The 22,503-nt window shown below is 43.6% G+C and overlaps 1 protein-coding gene across 1 annotated transcript; it reads left to right on the forward strand.

The window, feature by feature from the left end:
* Positions 1-374: 374 nt before the first annotated feature.
* On the forward strand, positions 375-19,512 carry fzd3a (frizzled class receptor 3a). Its single transcript, XM_041064446.1, has 8 exons — positions 375-575; positions 10,819-11,015; positions 12,104-12,566; positions 12,661-12,960; positions 13,099-13,350; positions 16,262-16,410; positions 18,084-18,341; positions 18,441-19,512. Exons 1-8 carry the CDS (start codon positions 375-377, stop codon positions 18,697-18,699), a joined length of 2,079 nt encoding a protein of 692 aa, XP_040920380.1. The 3' UTR covers positions 18,700-19,512.
* Positions 19,513-22,503: the final 2,991 nt, after the last annotated feature.

Raw genomic sequence — 22,503 nt, forward strand, 5'->3', positions numbered from 1 at the left:
GTCATCAGTATTTCCTCAGAAGCATCATCGCCGTCCTTTGAGTCAGGAGAGGGAGGAGTGTGAGCCGTTCGGTCACAGTGCAGCATCTTACAGGACTACAGCATCTCTCAGGAGATGGAGGTCTTGTGACATACTCCTGCAAGAATTGCCACAGTGATGGATGCAGCCAGCTTCAAGCATGGCCGTGTTGGATTTTGCTGCCCAACCCAGACTGTTTCTCTGTGAGCTGAAGAGGTGGACGAGACAACCACACAGTCCTTAAGCCTTGCGATTTCCCCTCCTTGGTGAATGAGCCAGATGCTAACGGGGCTCAACCCCTCGTCCTAACCAGCCGTTCCTTGGGTCTTCCTTCTCTCCTTCTGTACGGATCAGCCATGGATCTCCTGTGGGTGCTGTCGGTGTCCATGCTGACGGTGTGCGTTGCCATCCCCATGGATGCCGTGGCGGGGAGCCACAGTCTGTTCACCTGTGAGCCCATCACCCTGCGCATGTGTCAGGGGCTGCCCTACAACTCCACCTTCATGCCCAACATACTGAACCATTACGACCAGCAAACTGCCGCTCTCGCCATGGAGGTACAGTACACTGCTGACACGTGAAATATGTAAAAAGCTTCATTCAGGCATCAGTGTATTTGTCTGAATGTGAAGGGTAGTACACATACATGCTGATGTTTTGTGCTGATAATCAATACTGATTTTTTAACAGAGGAAATAAATGCTGTTAGGGTGGGAAAACCTTTGTGATCCACCACACCTATTCAGAAGACACAATGTGACTTAATGTACAAATGTACAAAAAAAACTAAAACCTGTTTGGTTGAAAATTTAGAAAAATTGCAAGAAAAATAAGACAAAGATAAGAAACATGTCTAGATTTTTTTGACCTAATTGTGGTCAGATAAACCTTTTATCAGAGGTAAAGAAAATCACTAACTGATTACTAATACAAGAAGAATATCTGAAAAATATGGATTTTAACCTATTTGTTTTTATTATTTATTACCAATTTGTTAATTCATTTTTCTTAAAACTGTGGACTGGTGCCACAAACATTTGATGGGCCTGTACAAAATTGGCTACTACCTGTCCAAAGTAATATGTTAAATTCCAGTTGGTCACATTTTGAGCAATCTTAAAAAAAAAAAAAAGAATCACTAACATACAGGCTGTTTCTCTCTGTTTTGATCAGTGTTCATATTATTGCCTACCAAGACATCCAGTATATTTATTGTGTGATTCAAAAGTGCTAGCTGGTCTTGTTGCAGATGTTCCAATTCCTCCAAAAATTTGAAAAACTACTTCACATAATAAAGGTTAAATGTGAAATAGTGTGTATTTTTGTGATCTGTGACCCTTTCTCATGGATTTGTTCTCCACTGTCCCTGCTGCTGACCTTCTCTGAGCGTTTTTTCTTCTGGTCCGTTCTGGATCTGAAACAATTTGTCGATCACGCAGTTAAGATGAAATTCGTTGGCAACTATTTTGATAGTCCAATCATTTTTCAAGCAAAATGCCAAATCATGAATCTTGATTGCATCTTGAAATATCTGGTGCGTATGATTTTAGCCTCCTTCTGCTTAAACCCGTGGATTAAGAGCACAAATGGGAAATTCTCTTCTTTTTGCCTCTCTTTTTTTAACAATTTGACCTTTTCTTTAGTTTTTCCCTCTCTTTCTCCCTCCTACTTCATTCCTGTATCTGACCTTTACTGTGCATGTTTCCCTGGTCCCCTTCACTCCTTTTCTCTATTGAAGTGCGGCACAGAGTTAAAATTGACATCTGCAGACACACACATATCCAAACAGAGTAAGGCACAGGGGTTTGTGAAAGTGATTAGTGATTGTGATTGTTAAGTAATTAGTCTTCCTCACATGTTGAACAAGTGGTTCAGTGTGTCTGGTGCACTGCCTGCCCCATGGACATCAGTAGCCTAGATTGCTATCACCACGGCTAACTGGGTACGTGCTGAGAGTTGGTAATTTCAAAGTGCTAGCCTACTTTAATTTGGTTCCTCTAGCTCCAGGGACTGGGAGTGTATTACCAAAACATTAAGCAGAAAATTAAGTTTTAATATTTGTCCCTGGGGGCCATGAGAACAGTGCATTATTAAACTCCACTAATTTAACAGGGCGTGTTGCCCTAAAATGATTTCTGTCCGCACGTCTGGCATGTTGACAGGCAGAGCGATTTACCACATGTAGTGACTCTTCACATCAGTTGTTGTGCACCAAGCCCATTTTACATAACAGGCTTTTCAACAGTTTGTCAACTCATTCTGGGAGCACAGATACAAACTTTGTTTCAGTGGATTAAAGCTCAGATTCCTGTGTTTGGTGCATATTTTATTGTTTCTACCTCTTAGATAATCTATAGATTACCAGCCACAGCATTTGACTGTTGTGGCTGTGTTATCCTCTTTGAAATGTCGAGTTAGGCATTTAAACATAATCATGGAGCAGATGCATCACCTCGTTAAGTTAATCCCGCCCTTCATGTAGGCTGATCTCTCTGGAAGCTCAACCTATCGAGCAATTACTGGCCAGACTGCACCAAAACATTAGATTGGATGCTCTGTTGACTGAACTATCTGTGTGTGTACGCGTATCACTCCATCCATCTATATTTATCTCAGTTTATCCATTATCAGCATCATGCTCCCATTGGCTCCCGTTCCCTCTATCACTTTTACCCTTTGACCGCGCCCCGCCCTGCCTGGCACAGCGAGGATGTTGATGTGCGAGGAGCCCTGCCGACCATCTGTGCCTTCTCCACTTTGCAGTACTCTGCAGTGAGTACACACTAAGTGAAAGAGAGAGATGGAGGGTGGGAGGAGCTGTGTGGCACGAAAATCCAGGGTTATGTAACCTCTGAACATGCCCTGCCCGGCTGTGGGAGCATGCAGCATCGCATCAAATCGCACCACAACACAGCTGCACTCTCATTTGAAAAAGATGCAAGCACCCCCACCTCTGTTGACTTGACTGCCTGCTCACAGTCTCACTGTGTCCTTTCTTGTCATTGCCAAAATATTCTTTCTCATCTCCTGGGTTTAGTCGCTCTTTCATATCTGTTTACGATCTTCATAGTGTAATTTTTTTGATGGAGACAACACAAGTTGGATTTTAATGTGCAGATACGATAGGTGTATGTGGTTCCAGTAGAATTATTTTCTCATTGCCAGTATGTTAATAACCCAGTGCAGTGTTGTTTTGAGGCCAGGTTAGCTTCTTACGCCTCATCACAGTGTGTGGGTTGCAGTGAACAGAGAGAAGCACTTCTGGTTTAGACGGTGTTCACTTTGATTGGTCATGGATCCACAATTAAGTCTCTTTTAGAGCTCACAAATGCTGGTTGGTAAACTCATGGACACCAAATAGGTTCTAAATAACGGGGCCTGCGCCTCTGTTTGGCTCTTGTTTTCCAGATAACTTGCCCTAGATCCAGTTCATGGGAGAATTCAAAGCCTTTAAGATGTTGAGGGCAGCCAAATGAGAATTGACAGCTGATTTTAAAGGGAATTAGCTCCACCGAATAGCTATGATAATGATGATGAATGCCTTGCACCATGGAGAAACTGCGAGTTGGACGAGAACCAACGCCTGCCATTCTTGCACTTTTTGTCTAAACCCCCTGAAGTGGTGTCTTTCTGGATTTCTTTTTTCATGCCTTGCTGTTTTCAAGGTCTTTTCAAGGTTTTTGTCTTTTGGGAAAATGGGCACAGTTTATATCACTATATTGTTATAGACTTTCACATTTTCTTTGTCATTTGAGATTCCTAAAACTACTGTCTAGTAATGTTTGTACCACTTTTTGCAAACTTTATAGTCTTTATGTCTAAGTTTGGCACCAGGTTGGCACAAAGCAATGTGTTGCAAACCACCGTAACAGACTGAATTTACACCAGGATAAAAAAAAAGAACAACTTTGTTTTAGGTTTTTTTGCCAGGTATATTTCACAAAGTAATATTCTATGGCTGTCTGAACAGGAGACACCACTAACTAGGTGATTTCTAAAAACAGAATTTTCTGTTTCGGTGTTCATCCTTGCTCAGTCAGTCATCGCTGACCGTCGAATGACCTCGCAGCTGAAGTGGGACAGAGGCCTCGGGGCTGGGAATCAGCTATTTCTGTGCCACAATGATACTGTGCCACACTCATAAGATAAGTGGGAGCGTGGCGGATTTGACTGGCATTACAAAAAGAAAAAAAATAAAAGGGCGAAAATCCCCTTATTTACAGATAGATGCACAATGTAGGTACTGGATGAAAATGTAAAGCAGCGTGGGTTCATCACAGTAATCAGTTCAGCTGGTATGAACTGTCCTTGGCATCCAAAACAGATTAGGCATTAGGATCACACCGCAGCGATGATAAATTATATACTAAAAATCTGAACAGCTCATTACATCAAGTGTGTGTTATTGTAGATTGGAAAATTTGTCCTTTGTTGGACTTTTAGTAGAAGACATCTACAAAGTGTAGAAACAGGTTCTTTAGCCTGGGACCAAAAGACACCATTGTAAATATCTTGCATTAGCCAAAACATTGCATTCTGTTAAAAGGAAAATTGGCTCCTTTTTATTATTTGGTATGATTCTCAGATATTTAGCAGGAAAAATAAATTGTGCTATCTGGATGAGGAAACACTGGGTGATGGAAGTGGTTTTCAGAAAAGTTGGAGTCGTGCTAAAGAGTAGGGACTGCTTTGCCAGATGGGCCAAGCCAGGGTCAGGGCCGACTGAAGATGTTAATTGAATCAGGTTGATAAGAGGGTTTGTTTACATGAAGTCAAAGCCAAGCCAGTAAATCATTTTTAGTGGCTGCAATATAATAAAAAAAGGGTCACATGAATGTTGTTATCCCAGGGAAATTCAGTGCAAGGTTTTAGTTTCTCACTCTTCACAAATGCATGAAATTAAAGATGAATCCCAAGTTACTCTGCCTGTTCTCGTTGTTTCTCGGTCATCTTGATTTCAGCTTTCACGGTGTTTGTCACGTTTTGTTTTGTGTGAAGGGTGTGCAGTGACAGAAAGACTAGTCAGTGGTCTGTTTTTAATCTGCTCAGTCCCACTTCCACTCATTTCCTCCTCCTTTCAGGCTGTTAAATCAGCCTCTTGTCTCAGGTTTACAACAGGTCCAGATAAACTGTGTCATGTTACATCTGCTGTTTAGAATAACCTAGATCCTCCACCCATGCTGTGTGAATGGATTTGTAAAGGAGAGGTGTGTGTGTGTGTGTTTGCGTGTGTGTGTTTCTGTAAAATGCTGATACAGCTGTGTGATGGCTGCAAGTCTGTTAAAACGTTCTGCAGTGAACTAAAAAGTACACCATTTAACATGCTTATTGTGTTGGCTAGTAAAGATGTATCCCAGCTAAGCACACACACACACACACACACACTCATGCAGACACAACATGGTCTGATAAATCCTACCCAGCGTGACCCAGGATATAAAAGAGCCTCTTGTTTTATGTAATGTCCAACACCGTGTTTATTGGCAGTGCAGTGAATGAGAAGCACATCCAGAGAGCAAGTCGCTGGTCCACAACAACCTTTCTGTGTGTGTGTGTGTAGACATTACAGACCTCAGAGTGTGAGGTTTTCAAACACTTTCAAACACGGTGAATGACACGGCTGACTCCGTCAACCCATCCCTCCTCTCTCTCTCTCCCTCTCTCCTCCACCCTCTCAACCCCCCCTCACCCATATCTTTTGTCCTCCCCCTCCCCCTACGCAGGGCTCACCCGTTGCCCAGGAAACAGTCCCAATTGTGCTGTTAACAAAGGGAGCAGAGGCTTTCTTGCCTCCCGGGAGGTGGTCCCCTCCGCCCCGCACCCTGACCTCCTCGAACCCTGCTCTCCTCCCTCTTCCTCCTCCTCCTCCCTGGTGATGCATCATTTGTCGCCATGGTGCTGAGCTTGGAAATTTGGAGAATTGGAATGGCAGCGGAGGAGAATGGAGGATAAAGGGGGGAGAGAGGGAGAGAAAATGTGGGAGGGAAGGGGGCTGAAGGAGGAAGGGGGGTGATGGGAAGAGAGGTGACTGGGAGGTATTTATAAGAGAACAGATCAACACAGACCAGTTGGCCATGGTGTGCTTCTTTTGTCAGTGATTCATCAGTCACAGCATCTTACCAGCTGACTCAGAGCCTTTATTTAAAACTAATTACTTTAGCATTAGGAAGGTACAAACAGCCACACTTGGATGCACTTCATTGGACTAAGCTGTATTAATAATTAATATCACAACGATCTTGGTTTGCTTCAAAACATGCTCTTTAATCTCAAAACTGCATGGAGGTGAAACTGAGGTCAAGGCTGTGACCTAGTTCTTCAAAGACAAATGCATGCTTGCCACATTGATCTTCATGTTAATAATCACTTAAAAATAATATTCCTTAGGTTTTTTTTTTCCTCTCTTCAGTTTGGGAAAGATTTCAGTAATCACTCTAATTTAAGACCAATGGTTTTCAGTCTCAGAGCACCTGTGGTGTTTGCCATTTAATCACAGATGATTTACGTCAGCACGAATGCATCAAAGTGAATGCACAACTACAATTAACAAACCTGGGGATGGCGAGCTAGTACCATACACTGCCAAATTATCTCTTTAACACCAGATAGACTGAGGCCTATTTCACTGATGACATGTTGACAGTTCACAGTGGGAAAAGTACAGGTGTAAATAATAAAAAATGAATAATGGCAGAATTCCATTTACCTGCTTCAGTTTCAGGGTCCTGGTATTGTGCATGCTGGCTCACTGTCACACTGTCGGGACTAACTGGGACACCTGAACAGAACAGAGCCATGGTTAATGTTATTTGTAACACTTGTGCTTTTCCTACTGTGACCAGGAAAAATGAGGAAAAAAACATTATGGATCTTTTACTGACTTAAATTTCTGAATCTGTAGTCCGAACCAAATGTTATATATAGTTGGATTATAAAACTGTTATTGCTGCATTTATTTTTAATCTAGATAAAATTTCTTGTTTCTACTTTTAAAGTCTGAATAAACCTTCTGTAAAATTGTAAAACAAACCAGCTTTTGTAACTACATTTACCCCCCTACGTGCGATGTTTGTTGGCTTTCTTTTGCGGCCCCAGAATCCACTGTTTCTTTAGCTGCCATGTCTGACTGTGTGTGAGCCTGCTATTTCCAGAGTGGCACATTATTCTACATTTTCAGAGATCAAAAATCCCCTAACAAACTCCCATGAATACGTAATGACTGTAGCAGCAGGATCGAAGCTGAAATTACATTAGCATACCGCCCCCCCAGGCCCACACCATTCGACAGAGTTTTGTATTACACGCTTGATTCTCCTTACATGGCTGGCTCTGGGGTGGAGAGCGCCATGGCAAACCCCTGGCCATTCATCGGACCAGAGGTTCACCAGCTGTTTCCAGTGTGGCCGTTAACATGCAGTCCCTGTGGAGAGCGGAGAACCTCCGCAGGGCCTCAAGATGTTGGTGTTTGGAATTGTTTGGGCTGCTGACTGTGCGGGTGAAGCAGCGACCAGCCATATGTCCCATCCACCACCAGTTTAGTCCTGCCCACACTGGCTCACATGATGGGTTGACTGTCATAAAATGGCTGAATGGAGATACTGAAGAGAAGGGGAGGAGGGGTAGGAGAGGGAGGGATGATGGAGGAGTATAAAAATAGAAAAAATGGGAAGCATGATGAAAAGAGGAGGAACAAATATGAAGAGAAGCTGAGCTTTTTTCCCTAGCAGAAATCGCTTCTTGTAGCCTATATATTTATTCAACCGTTTCCCATGGCATCTCAGTTTGTAGCCCAGTACAGTGTGGTACACTGTGTTCTATGGAGCATATCAGCAGCCTGCGGGAATCAAAATAGCGTGGAAGAGCGGAGGTGCAAGCTCGCTTTAGCTGCATTAGATCATGTTCGAGTGGTTCACCCGCGCTGACAGAGCGCTACTGATGAAGTAATAGATGTCACAAGAACGCACACTGGCAACTATACGCAAAGGGAGTCACAGGGAGGATGATCAGTACAGTAGCACCTTTTTCACAGTACTAGCAGGGTGTGGTGAACTTCACGATTGTGTGCTTTTGTATGTTACTTCTCCAGAGACTAACAACATACTCCAGTTTCCTTTCTCTCTCTCTCTTTGACCCTGCTGTGCCTGACTGTGGCTGTAATATAATAGTCTAAAAGTATTTTATTTAAAAAGGTGATATTATTGTAAATTGTGTCATTATAATAGTTGCATCAAGCCAATTGAATGCCTTTATAATGGCTGTGAATTCACAGGTTCCCACCAGCCATAGCTCTGTCAGTCTGTGAGGTCTGTTTGTTTTCATGAAGTTTGGGTCATTGTAGGTTTTCAGGTGTTGTGTTCTTGGCCTGTTCGGCTTCAGTGGCTCTCTGCTTATGCTGCAAGGAGGTTTTTCTAGCACTTCACTTTGCATATCTACTTTTATTTATTTTAAATTGCTGTTGTCAAAACTTTCTAACCAAAAAATGTACAGTTAAGCTGCTTGTACTATTGGAAGACATAAAACAGCACAGTGTGCTTAATGGTATCCATCTGCAGTAATAGACCCGTTTCAAGGTAGATCACTCTCAGCAGTTGTTTTTATGCTTCATAGATAATTCTGTGTCAGAGCGTGCCTTTGTCATCGTACAGTGGTGCCCAGTGAAACGTGATGACTCCATTTGTCCAGAAATTACACGATCGAATAGTTGATTAATCGTTGTTATGACAGGCGTGTAAGTCACCAAAATTGATCCTCTGCATTTTGAATACTCTGCTGGGTTAAGACTCACATTATGGGCTGTGTGTGTGTGTGTGATCATAAATCCCTGTCAACACCCACCCATCTCTGATCTCTCTCAGTGGAAGTGACTAACCAGTCTGAGTACCTCCTGTCTGTCTCATGATTACTTTATGTCAGTTCCACAGCAGCTGAATGTCCTCTTGCCAGAAAAGTGATATGAACAAGGCAATGACAAAAGCTGCACGGATGTGGGTGCTTTGTGCTTCGAGGGCCAAGCCTAACACCCATTATAATCCTTTTTACATAAAGACATCACATGTGGGTGGCAGGCAGACATGCTGTCAGGAGGAAGATATGTAGCAGTGTTGTAGACAGATGTTGGGGGATACACTGCAATAGATCTGGTTGAGGTTGAGGTAGCAAACAGTTCAGAAGATCAGAATCCTGCATCACTGGTTCCCTAAAATGATTTATTTCTGCATTCTGAGAAAAAAATGTTCCTGGAACAACAAGATGCTACAGACATTTTTCATTTCTAAAGCCATGCTCTGTGTACTATGTGTTTTAAATGTAGGATTAAAGAAATGAAATGTGCTTCATCAAATATAAAGCTCTGTTTAAATGGCCAGTTGTTTAAAAAAAATTCTTTTCATGTTTAATTTTTTCATAAATCCAATCTTGGGATTTCTTGGTATGTGACTCAGATGTGTTGTAGTTTTTGTTATGCTTACATCTGAGAGAGAAAAGAACAAAGACTCACTGATCTGTGTAAACTCAGGCTTATATGTTTTTGTATGAACTACAACGTATATCCCATCTGCTCCTCCTCTGACTCTGTGAGCGTAGCAGCTTTTGAATTTGGTCGAATGGCCTCATTAGTGCAACAGTTTCTCTCTTAAAGGGTTGTGAAACATATACAGAGAACTAAATTCCCTTCTCCTTGGCCAGACTTCAGAGAAATCTCTTAATATACTTCGTTACACAGAGATCAGTTAACAGTGTTCATGTGCTTATCTTCATTTAATTTACACTGAAGAAGCAGAACTAAATGTTTAACTTGTTTAAACCACACTGACTTGTCCTCTTTAATATCCACCCCTCTAACAAATACAGACAAATTGCCCCCTGCCTGTCCTCTCCTCACCCCTCCCCTCCCCCTCCCTTCCCTTCCCCTCCCCCTCCCTGTCCCTGTCTGTCATACAGACCTCTGTCTTTAAATTTTGGGGGAGGGCGGGTAGCGTTTGTCTGACTGACTTGGGTGTGGCTGAGGGCCTTTCTGTAATACACACACACCAACTGAGAGGTATATGCAAATGCATGCATACACAGACATGAAACCATGCACTCTTTGGTACATGGATTTGTGGATGTGCTTTTTCACTCATTCACACGAACACACACATATGTGTGCTCCCACTCTCTCCTAGCTATTTGCATATTAACAACATGCCCCACAGATGCTTCCTGCGCTCACAACGCCTCTTGGCTCAGTTTATATGTGTGAGACCATTATTTGTGTTGGTATGTGGGTGTGTTAGCATGTAAATAATATACTTCCACTGGTACTTTGGCTTATGTGTGAGTGTCTGCACGTTACTACAGTGTGTCAGTCAGGCACAGCGTGGTCCTGTCTGTAACACAAAGACCCTGTCAGCAGCAAAAGCAGCCCTGTGTGAGTGTGAGTGTGTGTGTGTGTGTGTGTGTAGTGGTGGGGGTTGGCCAGCTTGTAGTGCTCCTTGTATTTGGAGGTTGGAGGGAAGGAAGAGAGAGGACATGGAGGAAGGGGACTTTGAAATTATTGGGGTGGAGGGGATTATTAGGAAAGGGGCCAGAGTTGTTTTTAAGGACTCATCTCCAGAAAGTGTCAGACGACATGCTCCACTGATCTCTTTGTGCTTCTCTTTGGCTCACACTGTGTTGGGTTTGGCGTAACACTCCGGCCTGGGAGTGCAGTGTTATCTTCCAAAACCATTTTAAAAGACACTCATTACTCTGCCCTGGTGTTTGATATACTCCTATACTAAAAGTCTGTCTCTGTATCTTTCTCCCTGTCTCTGCCTGCAGCCCTTCCATCCCATGGTGAACCTGCAGTGCTCCTCAGAGCTCAGGATGTTCCTTTGTGCGCTCTATGCTCCGGTGTGTACAGAGTACGGGCGGATGACTCTGCCCTGCCGCCGCCTCTGTCTGCAGGCCAAGAGCGACTGCTACAAACTAATGGACATGTTTGGTGTCAGCTGGCCGGAGGAGATGGACTGCAACAGGTTGTTACAACAGCAATAATTCTTCTTCCCTGGATGTATTTTGGCAGCAACAATCCTGCTGCATTTGTAATTTAAGCAGATTTTCAGGATTTTTGAGGGAGGAGTGATAATACAACATCAGCACAGCAGGCATGTAAAAAAAATGATTTTCATGAACACAGAACTGAAGAGGCTTAGAAGAATACCAAAGATCAAAATCATTAATCTGATTCAGAATGAGTTGACTCTCACCCATAAAGCACTGTGTGGCCTCTAAATAAAACTCTGTAGACATAAAAGGTATTATAACCAGGTAATCAGTGAAATGGAACATTTAACAATTTTGCCAAAAACAATATTACATGCATGAGTTGTCACAAATGAAACCTGGAGGACAAACAGTGAAAAGATGTGGATACAGAACAGGTAAAGTTCTCTTCTTTTCAGGCAACTTACTAACATATAATACAAATATGCATAGAATGTATACCCACAACACAAACAAATACCAACCCACAAATGACAAACAATAAATACCTCATGAAATTTCAAACAAGATAAGCGGTGAGGTTTTAAAAAAAAGGTTATTTTACTTTGGCAGAGTCTTGCATTAAATAGATGTATTCACATTGTCTTGGTGGTTTAAGATACTGACCGAGAACTGCAGCACTGCTGGTTCAAGTCCGGCTGGCAACAGCTGCATATCATCGCCCTCATTTTCTCTCAGCTTTCTACGGTTTTTCTGTTAAAGACAGAAATATCCCAAGAATACTTAAAAAAGATGAATTCATCTACTTGACAGCACTGAGATAATGTGACTTTGAAAATAAAAACAGTAAAATGCTCACTGGAATGGATTGTCTGTCTCAGACATGCTTCATATCTCTGCAGGTTGTATTTCTTCTCCTTTATGCACTTGATAGACAGTTCTGTCTCAGGGCTGTAATCACCAGGTGCCTTGAAGGTAGAAAAACACATTAATCTAAAAACCTACCATGTGCCTTTGGAACTGATTAGCAGTGATATGATGTTGGCAGTGTATGTAATCTGTTGTTAAAGGCCTCACAGCTGACATAACCCTGACGCCATCATGTCTCCTCTGCTCCCAGGTTCCCAGACTGTGATGAGCCTTACCCCCGTCCTGTAGACCTCCTGTCCAGCTCAGACACAACCGAATCCCCCATCGCCGTCCAGAGGGATTACGGCTTCTGGTGTCCACGCGAGCTCAAGATTGACCCTGAACTCGGCTACTCTTTCATGGGGGTTCGGGACTGCTCACCCCCCTGTCCCAACATGTACTTCACACGGGAGGAGCTGACGTTCGCCCGCTACTTCATCGGAGTGGTGTCCATCGTCTGCCTGTCTGCCACTCTTTTCACCTTCCTGACTTTTCTCATCGACGTGTCGCGATTCCGCTACCCAGAGCGTCCGATTATTTTTTATGCCGTGTGCTACATGATGGTGTCCCTGGTGTTCTTCCTGGGGTTTCTGTTGGAGGACAAAGTTTCCTGTAATGCAGCGATTCCTGGGAGGTTTAGGGCTTCGACGGTGACTCAAGGCTCCCATAACAAGGTCAGAACGTCTGTTCTTAACTTTGTATTCTTTTCTAGTTTTCTACTGTCTTTGCACTGATAATAATCTTGTCTTTTTTTTTTCTCTGTCTCAGGCCTGCACTCTTCTCTTTATGGTGCTATATTTCTTCACCATGGCCGGAAGTGTCTGGTGGGTCATTCTGACCATCACCTGGTTCCTGGCTGCTGTTCCCAAGTGGGGCAGTGAGGCTATAGAGAAGAAGGCTCTCCTCTTCCATGCCTGTGCTTGGGGCGTCCCTGGTGTCCTCACCGTCACTCTGCTCGCCATGAACAAGATTGAGGGGGACAGTGTCAGTGGTGTTTGTTTTGTGGGACTCTACAACTTGACGGCACTGCGCTGGTTCCTACTGGTCCCACTGGGACTGGACGTGGTGGTGAGGATAAGTATTATTGAGTATACTGCATATTTTTCTAACTGTCTTTTTAATATGCAGAGTATCTTGTTTTTCTCTACAATTTCACTTCCTGTCAGTTTTGATCTTTAACTTCGTCCACCTCTCGTGTCATCGTAGGTTGGCGTGGCGTTGCTTCTGGCGGGCATAGCAGCACTAAACCGAGTCCGCATGGAGATCCCGTTGGAGAAGGAGAACCAGGAGAAACTGGTCAAGTTCATGATTCGTATCGGTGTGTTCTCCGTGCTCTACCTGGTCCCTTTGCTGACCGTTCTGGCTTGCTACCTTTATGAGAACAGCTACAGGACTGTCTGGGAGACGACCTGGGTGCAGGAGAGGTGTAGAGACTACCACATCCCCTGCCCCTACCAGGTAATATACTCGACTCTGGTATATTGAAGAAGCAGTGCATTGTATTTTAACATAAATCATTAATCATTTGCAGCATATGCTGGTCTTAGTCAATAATTCCCAGTATCATATTTCCCAGTATCATCAGTACCAGGAAATGTGCTTTGGGCAGAAAACAGAAAATGTTTGTAATTTTTCAACATTAAATTTTGGTGATGCTGTATGTGAATGTAATTTCACATCATCCAGAAAACCCTGATGAACACTGTTATGATCACTTTGAGGTGCTGAGAGTAGCTGATGCATTAATGCACTGATGGTCATCACAGTTTGCACAGATGTACATTAGCATTAAATGTACAACTGGGGACTTTTACAAGGAAGCTAGGAGACAGAGCAGGAGGTAACATCTGGAGGAAGCTGATAACTGCCAGATGTGTTTGCATACAGAGATTTCAAAGACCAGATACTCAGAAAGATTGTGTGTCCCAGTGTGTAAACACAGTCTCTATCCAACATAGACCAAACTCAAACACACACACACTTGTCTTCAGTCGCTTCACAGAGCTACACTCGCCTCCAGCATCTGCACACATGCAGGAGCTCATCTGATAGAGCTGTTAATAATTCACACACCTCTGTTCCTCTGTTGTGCTCTGCTCCCTTCAGCCAGGTATCACCTCCCATGTGAGCAGCTGCCTTCATACATCCGCTTTTCCTGTTCCCTGTTCAGAGTGTTTTGTTATTGGGGTAGAGCTGAGAGTGAAAGAGTGCTGCAGGTGTGCAGCGGTGCTCGTGTTTGTGCATTGTCCCTGATAAGTCTAAGTCCTACCTCATCAGAGATTCAGTATCCTGTAGCAGTAGTATCCACTCTTGAATTGCTGTCTGTTTTTTTTTTTTTTTTTTGACTCTAACCGCTTAATCTGAGTCTCAGCCACTGCGGCACTTAGACGTAACTGTTACTGTTTAAACCATTACGGTTTCATTCCTTCGCAGCACCAGACACAGTTAAACTAATTTACTTGGGAGTAGTTGAAATGTGCAGAAATGATTGAAATGCCATTGTTGTGTTAATACAGATGGAAGGGAAGGAACACAGGAGCAACTGAGTGGGACTAAGATCCGATGCATTGTGCTGCAGAGTCCTGCTCTTAATCTGTCACGTAAACACTGCATTGTGTAAGAGAGCAGTGCAGCACAATAATCCAGTGCGTGTTTCTGCTGGGAGAGGACGGGGTCGCTGGGGTCAAGCCGGCCCACGTCACAGTGGCAGCAGATCTGAACGCAAGCTGCGTTTTCTGCACAGCTGAGCGCTGGGCTCTTATACAGGATGTGTAAAATCACACAAAGATTCAACTTTGCGTCCCACCCCCAACCCCGCTTTGTTCGTGGAAGTCCATAGCATGCATCAATAGATAGCTTAGACTCAAAGTGCCTTACTATATTTATCTTAAAAGCCTTCCCCGAGGCTCAGACCTCTCCTCTGCTGAACAGCTCCTGAGTGATCCTCGACCCTTCCTCTCCTCACACACACACAGACACACACAGATTGATGACTGACAAAAACCTCACAAGGAGCGAAGGAACAGAGAGAGACCAAGGCTGTGTTTTCAGTCTTACAGCTAATTTTAGGCTCAGCTATTATAAAACCACTTCCAGCTGTTTGGGCCACTGAATTTGGTGTTGGAGCTTTAAGCTGCTGTGTGGATGTGGGCGACGTACAGTCTGTAACGAGGATGTTGGTTGTAGTCGTCCTGTGTCTTATCTCGGTGCTATAATAAGTGTATCTGTGCATCGCTGAGCCTCGGGGCTCTCTGCCTGGCCCACTCATAATGAGGCCATCATGACTACATCTGTGTATGACTGCACGAGTGTGTGTGTGAGAGGGAGAAAGGAGAGTGGGGGAGACAGTAGGAGATAGTATTTCTGTGGTTTCTGTGCTAGCTGAAATGTAGTTGCTATGGCAGAGAGCAGCAGGGTGGTGACTCTGTGGTTTTCTTCAGCTTCAGCTGGAAATAAATCACTTTATTCTTACTGTGACCAATTTGTATAGTCTGAATACACAAAAAATTGCCGTAACCTTCGTCTTAGATTATCCGTATATAATCAGCCATTACTGGGATTTCACATTAGTCAGGATAGAAAACGTCAGATTCCCAAATACTACTGAATATCAGCTCCAAATCACAAACCCTCAGTCTGTTAGGCCCCATCCGTCGTGACAGAATGATCACTGGAAAAGAAAGAACAGAGATGTGAGCATATTTTTTCAAGCAAAGAGTAAAAAAAAAAAAAAAAAGAAAGGCTGTAAGAGGAGTCAGAGCTGGGTGACTGTGTCGGCTGCTGTGGTGTTTACGCCTCCAGCCAGGCTGCTCCGTTGTCTCAGTGATGATGTGCAGGAGACTGACACTGGAAATGAATGAACACAGTCTGTCAGCGGGGGCGTGAGCCTTTTAAAGTAGCTCATACAGTCTGATGTTTACACGCAGGAGTCAGTGACTAAAGGAAGTGACTGTTTAATGGCCTGCAGCACAGCAGTTTGGTCTTTTGTTTCTGTGTCAGGTTGTGGTTGGAAATAATCACGGAGAAGCTGTGTGTGTATGTATGGTCTATATTTTAGTTTTTGGATGATTCTGCAGATTCTTACTTTGACATTAACGGAGATAAAAATCTGAGATTTGGAACAGGAAGTTATTGTCTGCAGCCACCACACACCACCATGACACACACACCTTCCTTCAGGCCATATGTGGGTGAATTAGCCGCAGACTCCCTCTTATTCTGTCTCTACCTCCAGCTCTTCCTCCCACATGGACCAGACTTACTCAGACTTATGTGTCTTTCTCTTTTGTCTTTGTTTTGTCCCAGTTAACACAAACCTTCACCACCCAACCATTAAACTGCATCTTCTGTGTGTGTGTGTGTCCTGTAGGTGGAAAGCACCAGTCGTCCTGACCTGGCTTTGTTCCTCATCAAGTACCTGATGATGCTGATCATAGGGATCCCCTCTGTGTTCTGGGTGGGCAGTAAGAAGACCTGCTTCGAGTGGGCCAGCTTCTTCCACGGCAAGAGACGCAAAGAGTACGTGCTTTAAACACACACACACACATACACATCGTGTTTTCAAGATGATCACAGCTTTATAGGGACTGGTTTAAATATACGATGCTAAATATTTTAGCAACAAACGATCTTTAAAACATCTTTAAAAGGTTTGTTACATAAGTTTTGTCTCGGTATTTTTAACTCAAGCAGAAAGCAAAGCATTTCATCTCTTTGTAGTGATAATTAGATAAAAAAAGACGAGTGGATTTTTACTCTAGCACATCTCTACTATCTGCCTCTCTGCTGGGAAGGACACATTTTAACCAGCTCATAGCAACATAAAATAACACCATAAAATGTTAAACACAACATGTAGACAGATAATTAGTTGTATCTTTATGTTATTAACAACCTACAAATGAAGCTAACTGCACTAATAATATGCTACTTACCTTTTAAATCCAGTGACATTATGAAGCAGAATATGTGGAAATGTGTGATGTGTTGTTGTAGCTCCTCGAGTTGTTTGCTGGTTTAGATCATGAGTTTACAAAGTGCAGGACTTGGACACCAGAGACACATCCTGAGTCCTTTGTGGGGTTCAGTCGAGGCAACATCAGCACTTTGGTCAAAGTGAGACGCAGATTGTGGTTTTGATTACTAATAATTCTGACTGTGCCTGCGTTTCTGAAACTGAAAGCGCAGACTGATGTAGAGACGTGGACATGAGTTTGATTTCATTTTTATATCAAACCAATACTGTCCTGACCCAAAGTATTTGGACAGTCACATAGTTTGTTCTCCAGGCTCTGAGCTTCAGCACATTCTGACACAAAATAAAGGACATGACATTAAAGTGCCAGGTCTCAGCTTTAATTTGAATGAGTTTATGCTAATATTGGAAGAACTGTGTGGGACATATAGCTCATAGACATAGAGCCTTAATTCTAATGGTTCAAAAGTAATTGGACACTTGGCTGGTAAATGTGTGTTCTTTCAACATTAGTTCATACACACTGAGACTCACTAGTTAGACTGAGGCTCAAAAGAGCCAACATCTATCAGAGATATCAAAGTTAGGTGGTTTGTTCAAATCAGATCAATGAAAACTGCTGGAAATGCTGAACCAGCTGGTTGAATGTCTGCACAGCAGCTCAGTGTACCAGTCCTCAGAGGATGGGCTTAAAGTCCAGGCTGCATTAACTTCTCTCTCTGATATAAACCTACTCAGATTAAAGCTGAGACTTTACACTTTAATGTTCTGTCCAGTATTTTATTTCAAATCAAACGTGCTGAAGCTCAGAGGCTGAAGATCGAAAACTGTGTAGCTGTCCACATACTTATGGCCGGGCCTGTAGGAGTAGAAACATTGTTGGAGTCTGAGCACAGCGTGTCTGTGGCTGAGCTCTGCAGAGTGTAGTGGTACTCCAGTGTGTGTTTGTGTGTGTGTGTAGACGTGTGCGGCTTGTTGGTGAACACAGGCCCTTCTCTGCACTCACTCCCCTCCCCTCCAAACTCAGAGCATTAACCCCCTCTCCCACCGCCTGCTCCACACACTCCTCCATCCTCTTCTACCACACCCACTACCCCACTACCTTCCCCCTCTCCCTCCCCACCCTCCTGCGTCTCTCCCTGCCCTCCCTGCCTCCACTCCCCATCTCCTCCTCCCCCTCTGCCCCCTCGTTCTCCTCCTCCTTCCCCTGCTGCAGCGGGATGGTCAACGAGAGCCGAGAGGTGCTCCAGGAGCCGGACTTCGCCCAGCTGCTGCTCAGGGACCCCAACACGCCCATCGTGAGGAAGTCACGGGGCACGTCCACCCAGGGCACCTCCACCCACGCCTCCTCTACCCACCTGGCCATGCTGGATGAACCGCCCAGTGCCAGTACCAGCCGGGCTGGCTCAGTTCGCAGCGCACGCTCCAAGATGAGCAGCTACCACGGCAGCCTGCACCGCTCCAGAGATGGCAGGTGGGTTTGCAGTTTTCCACTTCACACTTTTTTTAATAAAAAAATAATTCCACAGAATATTCCACACCTGAAGCTGATTTCTGTTCTTCTCCGTCCCAGATATACGGCCTCCAGCTTCCGAGCCGCTGATGACCGACTGCCCTACGGCAGCATGCCTCGCCTCAACGACCAAACACAGTCCAGGCACTGCAGCACCAACCGCCTGGACAGCCTGTCACGGCACGGCTCCACCCAGCGACTGGAGAGCCAATCGCGGCACAGCAGCATCCGGGACCTGAGCAGTGCCACCCAAGCTGTTCTCGGCGTCCCTGGAAACGGGATTCACAGAGTCCTGGAGGAGGACGGAGCTACAGCCTGAACATTAATCCCCCTTCTCCTGGACACTGGTGAAGAAGATGTGACTGAAAGGTCGAAGTAAAAGTAGAAAAGATGAAGAATGTGTGAGGACGCAGAGCAGCAGCCGCTGTGACGTCCACGCCTGTTGAATTTGGGAGCTCCGAGCTGCAGCAGGACCATGGTGCTTCAGTTTACAGTTGAAGTGAGACGGACGAGGGGACTGAGCGTGGACTGATGCCTTAAAATGTTCTCTCTGCTTTACCTGACCCAGCAGCTGATCCCAAAAACTGAAATCCACCATGATCTTCTGTCCAGTTTACCAACAAAATTTGTGGTGCTGATGTTTTTGATGTCTGGATGGTCCAAACTGGAAAATGACAACAAAGCTTCACTGGACCAACTCTACTGAACCAGTAAAGAACAACATGTGGTCGACACTAACGGACTAAACTGGACTGGTTTTTACTTGTCCTGTAGTTGTTTGTATAAAAGACTCTTAACAAGACCTGAACACTGAGACTTTACAAGCCTTCTCCTCTAGTCTGTGCTGTTGAGCACTGAGGAAGGTGGAAGCAGGGTATTTTTTTTTTTTTTTTAGATTTTACTTTTTACCTATTTTGCACCTCTTCAGTTTCTGACATCAGAATTATTTTTCAGTTTCATATTTCTAAAATTCTGGTAACTTAACCTGCTAAAACCTCTATTTATAAAGGCAAATTGTTTTCACACCTGATTAGAAACTCCACATGAAGAGGAACAACGTTAGCTGGAAGTTTAGGGAACCAACATCTGAGTGTGGATCTTTGCCTTAAATTTTCCTCTCAGCTTTACCTGACCTGACCTTACTGGCTGATCCCAAAAAACTGAAGTTCAGAATGATCCGAGTCAAGTTTACGATGGATTTTCAGGACGTGATGGTGACATCTGGATTTAAAAACTGGTTTTAATATTGAAGTACTTCATTTCACCTGTGCAACTATGTATGTAATAAGAATAGGGGAAAAAAATGCCTGAATGCAAGGGCTGAAATCCAGGACAAAAAAAAAAAGCTGAATCCAAACTCTTGCCTTATGCCTGTGTGCAGACAGAACGAGAAGTGAGTTTTAGAGACTGTGACTGTTTAGAGTGGAAAGAAGCGAATACATGCAGGAGGGTGAACTGAGGCAAAGACGCGTCTGTGCACGTTGAAAATGTTTCATCTTGGTCCAAAACTCTGCTCAGATCCTGCTTCTTTATGAAACTGTCAGAAATGTACAGAGAAGAAAACATAAAGGAGACAGAGAGAGAGAGAGACTGGATGTGTCTGTGTGTGGTGAGTTGAGTTCTGGTTGAACTGAACACACACACACACACACACTCCAGTCACACAGTCGGTGCTTGTGGCCACTTACGGCTACATTTCACTCCACGTTCTGTCTGAACACCTTAACAGTTTAAATAGATAGTGCCCCCTTAAATTAGCTGAATTGTGAATAGTTGATCCTGCTGAACTTGTGTCCTTACTTGTGTAACTACTGTAAATGTTAGAACAACATTTCTTCTAGAGGCGAAACCTGTGCATAGATGTAAAGACTGAACTTCTGTTGTTCATTTGTAATAAAGTTCTTTTTAAATAACGGACGGAGAGGACGTTTTTGGCAGAAGAAATCACCACACAGAAACACACTGGGTGTGTATTTGTAACAGCCCTCCGCTTTATTGAAATACATCGGAGTCGGGTTAATATAATGAGTTCTCCACATAAGTGTGGCAGCCAGTTCCATACATTATTTTTTGTTTTGACCTTACACCTTAAATATTTTTTTTTTTGTGCAAAAAAGAATCTACATCACCTGTAGTGGGTTATCCTCAGTAAAACGCCCAAACCGTTCAAAAAGGAGCAAGTCCAAGTAAAACAACAAACCGAAAACAAAAATGATTACATCTATAACATGCAAAACTGTACAAATTATTACAAAGCAATCCTAGAAAAAAAAAACAAAGTGTAATATGATATGAAAGAGCAAAATAATATAGAAGGTACTGTGGATAAGACCTCACTGAAATGCAAAGGCATTTGATTTTTTTTTTTTTTTTTTTTTTAAAGATTTTCTTCCTCTTAAATGTTACCACTGTGGCACCTCAGCCATCATACCACCTGTCACCCTTCACCCCTGAAACATCTCATCATTTCCTATCTTCTAGTCCTCACCAGCCTTTCTTCCTGCTGTCTCCACCCAGGTTACATCTACTGTACACTACAGCCAGAGTTCCCTCACTCACTCACTCACTCCTCCACCCACTCACCCACTCATCCATCCATCCATCAAACAAAACGCTAGCACGCTTCATTCTCATCTAAATGAAAAGAATTCATTGGTTCTGACATTTCCTGAGTTTCTCTTCCCCTCTCTCCTTAAACTGGAATATCTGGGATCACTTCTTCTGTACAATATTGGCCAATAATAAAACACCTGGCTAAGACAGTTTCCTCTTCCCCCAGCGAATACATTCTACAGATAAACTCCAGCAGGAACTAAGGAGAGCCGCTAGCTTAAAAAAAGTTTCTACGAGGTGGTTGTTTGGAATAAAACCAGCTTAGTCACACTCTGGCTCCAAATCCCTCTCCCCTCGTATAAAACAGAAAACTAAATTAAAAACACGTGGAATGGGTTGTTAGAACTACTTTGCTGTGTTTCGACCGGGCAGGATCGGCAGGAATGTGCACCACAGTTCTTCAGTTTTTGTTTCCCTTTCTAACAAACAAGACAAGCAGAATAAACCGGAGGACTCTGACTCGGGACACTTGACTGGAAGCTTTCAGCTGCTCCTACAGAGGAGGACCACGTCTCTCCAAAACCCTCGGATAAAGACAAAAGAGCCTCTGCACCGTCACCGACAACAGGCCAGGGTCAGAGTACAGTATGTGCACTCTCCTCACAGATAATAACCACGTTATAACCACACTGCAGTTAGTGTTTAATTCAGCAAACAGCTTTTCTCACATTCTGCCTTCGGAGCGATGCCTCAAGTTTAAAAAAAAAAAAATGCTTTTCCACTGAACTGAAGGCGATGAACAGAGGTAACAGGTTATTTTGGCTGTGAATGCCCCGCTCTGCAGCCAGGAGCCGCCACACCAGAAAATGCTCTTTCAAAGGCCTTTTCATTCTGCCAAAGAAAAACCGCCTGGAGGGAGGTTTCCAGATCCAGCCCTGTTCGTTTTACAGACAACAACAACAACAACAACAGGTAGCACTGAGCTTATTTCATCTGCCGTTTATCAACACAAACACAAACCCAAGTGCCGACTTTCTCGCAGCTTTTAAGTGTTTACATTCTCATTTTAGCATTTTTTTTTTTTAGAAAGGAAGAGCTCTTACAAACGTAGCTTTTTAAAGAACAGATCATTAAAACATTCTTCAGAATAAGCAAAGGCTGTGAGAAAGACACCGACCATGTCACCAAGTCTCCCTCTTTACGTCCTTTTTTGGTTAAATCGAGCTGATCCGACCTTTTTCCGTCCAGGTACCACAGCGAATTTAGAAGCACACACACACACACACACGCGTTAACATGTCGATTACATGATCAGAGCCACTTCACCTCTTACAGTCAGAGGAAGAGCAGGACAAGGCATCTGCTGCATAAAACACCACCTCAGTGTGTGTGTGTGTAGATACATGTGCGATAGGAGGGTTGTGATAAATGCACGTGTTCGTTCTGCAGTACGGGCAGTAGTGTTGATCCATACGTCAGTTTTCTTCACTCAAATTCAAACTGAGTGGGAAAAAAAATAAAAAATAAAATAGAGAAAACACACAACGCGTGTTATACATACAATAAAAAA

The sequence above is a fragment of the Toxotes jaculatrix genome, chromosome 19, assembly GCF_017976425.1.
Source record: "Toxotes jaculatrix isolate fToxJac2 chromosome 19, fToxJac2.pri, whole genome shotgun sequence".
In the NCBI taxonomy this organism is placed as follows: Eukaryota; Metazoa; Chordata; class Actinopteri; family Toxotidae; genus Toxotes; species Toxotes jaculatrix.